The 5,598-nt window shown below is 54.9% G+C and overlaps 1 protein-coding gene across 1 annotated transcript in view; it reads right to left on the bottom strand.

Moving 5' to 3' along the window:
- The window catches only part of ESPN (espin), a 49,454-nt gene that overhangs the window by 22,701 nt on the left and 21,155 nt on the right, over positions 1 to 5,598 (bottom strand). The window contains exon 4 of the mRNA XM_011981594.1: positions 1 to 139. Within this exon, the coding sequence (XP_011836984.1) occupies positions 1 to 139 (139 nt within the window). The remainder of the gene's footprint in view (positions 140 to 5,598) is intronic.

The raw sequence follows: 5,598 nt of genomic DNA, 5'->3' as shown, positions 1-5,598 counted from the left end.
CGGGGTCATGCCGTCGAGGGCGCGCGCGTGCGGGTCTGCGCCGCATTCCTGCACCAGGTACTGCGTCACTTCCAGGTGGCCCTCCTGGCACGCCAGGTACAGGGGCGTGGCACCGTTCTTGGTTTGGGCATTCACTCCCCTGAGGAGACACAGTGCCCACGTTGGGCCTTCAGCGCCTCACCCTCTCTGAGGCCTCCTTACGCCCCCCGCCCCCTCCCGGGGAGCCCTGAACGTCAGGGAGAGTGGGTGGGAGAGGGCCCTGTCACCGGCCCGCTGCCGCCCCTGAGGCTTCCCCTGGACTTAGTCCTGAGCCACCCTCCCTCAGAGGCGCCTGAGAGCGTCCGACCCAGCACTGCCCTGCCCTCAGTCCCACTTTTTTTTTTTTTTTTTTTGAGATGAAATCTAGCTCTGTCGCCCAGGCTGGAGTGCAGTGGCTTGATCTTGGCTCACTGCAACCTCTGCCTCCCGAGTTCAAGCGATTCTTCTGCCTCAGCCTCCTGAGTAGCAGGGATTACAGGCATGTGCCACCACGCCTGGCTAATTTTTTGTATTTTTAGTAGAGAGGGGGTTTCACCATGTTGACCAGGCTGATCTCGAACTCCTGGCCTCGTGATCCACCCACCTCAGCCTCCCAAAGTGCTGGGATTACAGGCGTGAGCCACTACGCCCAGCCTCAGTCCCACTTTTTAACCAATGTCTACAAAGATGTGGTGAGCTGTCCTCTCCACCCCTCTCACCCACTGTCACCATGAGTCCCCACACCTGCTGTGTCTGACCTCTATCCCTTTCATCGTGTGCCGCCTCCATCTGGAATGCCCTTCCATCCTCCTCCCTCTTGAAGATTCAGTCCCCATCCCTCCTCCATGAGGGCCACCCTGATTTATTTCCCCTTTGCTGGCCTCCGCCCCACACTGCCCAGGGCTGCTATGAGCATGACCTGTCATGCTTGGTTGACCATAACTGATTTTGACCTTTGCCTCCCCCAGAAGACTGAGTTCCCAGAGGGCAGGGTGGTTAGGGTTACCAGACGAAATGCAGTTCATCCAGTTTCAATCTGAATTTCAGATAAACAGATAATGCTTTAGTATTCTATATCCCAAATATTGCATGGGACATACTTGTACTAAAATACAGCTTGTTTATCTAAGATTCAAAGCTAGTCAAATGTCCTGGGTTTTGTTGTTGCTGTTTTTGTTAATCTGGCAGCCCGCGAGATGTCCACTATGTACTGAATGTTTCCGCTGTGCTAGCTCTGGGCTATGCTAGCTGTGGGCTATGGCACTAGCAGGCAGGTTCTTCTTTTTTTATTTTTATTTTTGAGACTGAGTCTTGCTCTGTCTTCCAGGCTGGAATGCAATGGCTCAATCTCAGCTCACTGCAACCTCTGCCTCCCAGGTTCAAGCCATTCTTCTGCCTCAGCCTCCCAAGCATCTGGGACTACAGGCATGTGCCACCATGCCTGGCTAATTTTTGTATTTTTAGTAGAAACCCAGTTTCGCCATCTTGGCCAGGCTGGTCTCAAACTCCTGACCTCAAGTGAACCACCTGCCTTGGCCTCCCAAAGTGCTGGGATTACAGGTGGGAGCCACCGCACCCGGCCCAGGTTATTCTTAAGTCCTATTGTCATTCTTATTTCGTGGGGGGTAGTTGAGGCTAGGGCCATGTCTTGCCATGGTTAGTAAAGTACCCAGTGAATGCCATATTGTTATTCATTTATTTATTTATTTTGAGACTGGGTCTTGCTCTGTTGCCCAGGCTAGAGTGCAGTGGCACAATCTTGGCTCACTGCAGCCTCCACCTCCTGGGTTCAAGTCATTCTTCTGCCTCAGCCTCCTGAGTAGCTGGGACTACAGGCGTGTGCCACCAGGCCCAGTTAATTTTTGTATTTTTGGTAGAGATGAGGTCTTTCCCAGGCTGGTCTCGAACTCCTGAGCTCAAGTGATCTGCCCGTCTCGGCCTCCCAAAGTGCTGGGATTACAGGCGTGAGCCACCGCATCTGGCCATCAACTATTTTTATTAATTTACTACGACCATCAACTGAGATTACTCCGGTAAGGCACCTAGCAGGGGACCTGCCAGAATCAGAATTCAATCAATGGTACAGCTGCAGCTGGGGAGGCTCACAGGTGGGGCTGGAGGGCCCCGGACTCTGTGCCATCACCCATAGTCGCACAACAGAGGCACAGACTCAGCTGTCTCCTCGGTCACACAGCTGGTAAGTGGCATTTGAACACCCATCTGTATGTGTGATGCAGAGCCTGGCCGACAATATGGGCATGCAGGGAGTGAAGAGATGGAACGTGTCTCAGGGGCTTCTCCTGGGGCCTAGCTTTCGGCTGTCACTGGCCTTGTTCTCCCAGCCTAGAGGGGGCCTAAGGGGACCAGGAAAGCTGTCCTGGCTGCTGGGCTGCTGGATGTGAACAGCCCAGGGTGCAGTTACCACCAAAAGACACTAGGTGGAGCCACAACCTACCCCCAGACCCAGGAGAAGTTCTAGGTTGGGGGCCTATTGGGTTCCAATTCACCTTTTGTGCCCAGGAGGCCAATTCTTCACAGGACTTCACATCCTGCCCATCTACCTCCCCCAGTCTATCACCCCCCAGATCAACCACATGCTCCACCCCGCATCCATCCCTCGCTCAACCATCCAACTACCCATCCACTTGTTGCCTGCCCATCAACGTGTACCAGGCCACCCCCCTTTGCCCTCCACCCTCTTGTTCCCAACACGACTTAGCCCCTCTTCTGACCCCTGTCACGTGTGCCCTTTCCCTCCCTCTCACACACATCCTGAGACCCTCCCAGCTGGCATCTCCCTGTCCCTAAAGCCCTGGTTCTCTGTCCATTTCCCTGACTCCTGAGACCCCCAAGGCTGTCTGCAGCCCCCATGGACCCTCACTCACTGATTTCTCCCCCGTCCCTACTCCCTAGACACAGGGCTGCCATTTGCTGGGGCTGATGCTGGGCCTGGCACTTCATGATGGTGCGGGGAGCAGGCAGCATGCCTGGTGATCCAGAGAGGGTCCCGTCGACACAGATGAGGCAGACAGAAGACCCAGCTACGTATCTATGTTCAGAAACATGCTGGCTCATGGCTGCCGGCCTCCACACCCCAGTGCCAGCATCACCCCCACGCACACTCACATGCTGGTGCATCAGGACAGGCTGATTAATATTTCATGACCAACACTCAGCAGCCTAAATTATTCACCCCGTAACCAAGGCACAGTGAATGCTGGGGTCTTGGGGACTGGGGGCCGGTAGGGGCCCACTGGGTTCTTTCTGCAGAGGCCCACAGTGGTGTGCACAGCTGCGGGGGTCCAGACCTGCAGTGAGCTCTGCTCTCCCAGCACCCCCGACTTGGCAGAGATCCATGACCCAGGGGTGCCCAGCCAGCCGGAGAAGGTCTGAGAAGCTGGCACCAAGCAGGATCTGAGCAGCAGGGGGCAGTGGTACCCACAGCCTCCTGCAGGGCTGCTGGCTGGCACTCCCAGCCCAAGTTCCTGGCACAGAATGAGCCCTCAGTAAGTGCTGGAGCTCGTCACCATTATTATTAGTATTTGCATCTGCACTCATGCGCCCCATTATGGAGTCAGAGCCTCCAGCTTGGAATACCCCAGAACCTGGGGCAGATATGCTGATGGGCTGGGTGGGAGGGGGTCCTGGCTGAACATCCCCTTCCACCTTGGCCTGAGGGCAAGAAGAACACTGGGCATTCTCACAGTCACTGGGGAGTATTACAAAGATATGGATGAGCATAAGGACCCAAATGAAATTCCCATCACACACCTGGAATCAAGCACCTTGGGAGGCCAAAGCAGGAGGACTGCCTGAGCCTAGGAGTTCGAGACCAGCCTGGGCAACATAGAGAGACCCCCCCCCCCATCTCTACAAACAAAACAAAAATTAGCCAGGTGCGTTGGTGAACAGCTGTAGTCCCAGCCGCTCAGGAGGCTAAGGAGGGAGGATGACTTGAGTCCAGGGAGTTGAGGCTGCAGTGAACTGTGATCACACCACTGCACTCCAGCCTGGGTGTCAGAGCAAGACCCTGCCTCTAAAATACATAAACAAATAAATAAGAACAGAAACAAAATTCCCATCACTGGAGAGAGGAATTAATAAAAGTAATAGTAGTAAATAATAATAATAATAGTGATAGCAGCCACCATTTACTGAATGATTACTCTGTCTCAAGCACTGTGATGAGTATAACACACACGTTCTCTCAGCTGGTCCTTGTAACAACCCTACAGGACAGGTGTTAGCATTGTTATCCTGGTACAGATGAAGAAACTGAGGCACAGAGAGCTAAGATCACTCTATGAGAAAGAGGCAGAGCCCCGATCTGAGGCTGTGTCTGATGCAGAGCCTGCTTCCGACTCCAAATGTGCCACGTCTGCACCCCTTCTGCTCTTGGTTGGTCTGTCCCACTGCCTCCCTCCCTTCCACCGCACAGACCACTGCCCTTCCCTGCAGGCCTCCCTGTTGGGAACTCAGGAACACTCTGCCAGCTACTGGGGCACAGTCACAGGAGGACCTGCAGGGAGGGCCCCGGCTTCGCTAAAGGAGGACCTGGCTCGAGTCCTGTGCCTTTGAGCTGTGCCACAGTCTTGCTTCTTGTCTCTTTGTGTTCCCAAACCCATCCATGAAATGGGGGCAAAAGTCGTCATCCTGACCTTGTGCGGAGCGCCTGAGAAGTGCTTGCAGAGCCCTGAGCACGGGCCTGGTGCCTGGCGCACAGCCATTGCTGAACTTTATGATCCTTCCCTGTGCCTGGGAGGACCAGCCACCAGGAGGGCCCATGACTGGCCTCGCGTGTCCAGGTCCTGCCAAGTACGGGCCAGGCTGGGCATCATTTCTGCTGTGGGGAACACTACCTAGAGGGGAGAGGAGGGGTCTTGGGGGAGACCTCTGCCTCCCAGACCCCTGCCAGCTCTAGCCCCGACCACGGTGACAGCTGCAGAAAAGTGCTCCCAGACCAAGCGCTTGCTCTTTGCCCTGGCTTTGACCCAAACACTCTTTGTAGGTCAGAGGCTCCCTGGTGATGATCATATAAATCATGATTTGTTTTCTTTCTCCTGGGAACAAAGATGCTATGGATGAACTGTAACTATTCATCAAGTCACCTCTGATTACACAAAAGAAACATGGGTCGCCCGCGCGGGCTGTGGGAATCTCCGGCGGAGACTGGTGCCAGCTGACTGCCAACGCCGCCACACGGAGTGAGCTGCCCATGGAGCCAGACTCAGGCTGAAGAATGATTCCCGCGTCCCTCCCCACTGCCAGCAATGCCTCCCCAGAGGGAGGCCAGGAAGACGCTGTCCCTCCGAGATCGGTCCAGTTGCGGCCTATGACTGCTTTGAATTGAAATTCACCGAGCCTTTGGTGGCTCTACGGCTTTTGGCGTCCTCCAGTCACACTTCCTGGCCTATGTTAAAAGATTCCTGGCTGGGCCCGGTGGCTCACGCCTGTAATCCCAACACCTTGGGAGGCCAAGGCAGGTGGATCACAAGGTCAGGAGATCGAGATCATCCTGGCTAACACGGTGAAACCCCGTCTCTACTAAAAAATACAAAAAATTAGCCAGGCGTGGTGGCG

The sequence above is a fragment of the Mandrillus leucophaeus genome, unplaced genomic scaffold, assembly GCF_000951045.1.
Source record: "Mandrillus leucophaeus isolate KB7577 unplaced genomic scaffold, Mleu.le_1.0 Scaffold105, whole genome shotgun sequence".
In the NCBI taxonomy this organism is placed as follows: Eukaryota; Metazoa; Chordata; class Mammalia; order Primates; family Cercopithecidae; genus Mandrillus; species Mandrillus leucophaeus.
The sequence above is the reverse complement of the archived record's forward strand: the minus strand, read 5'-3'. Positions and strand labels throughout refer to the sequence as shown.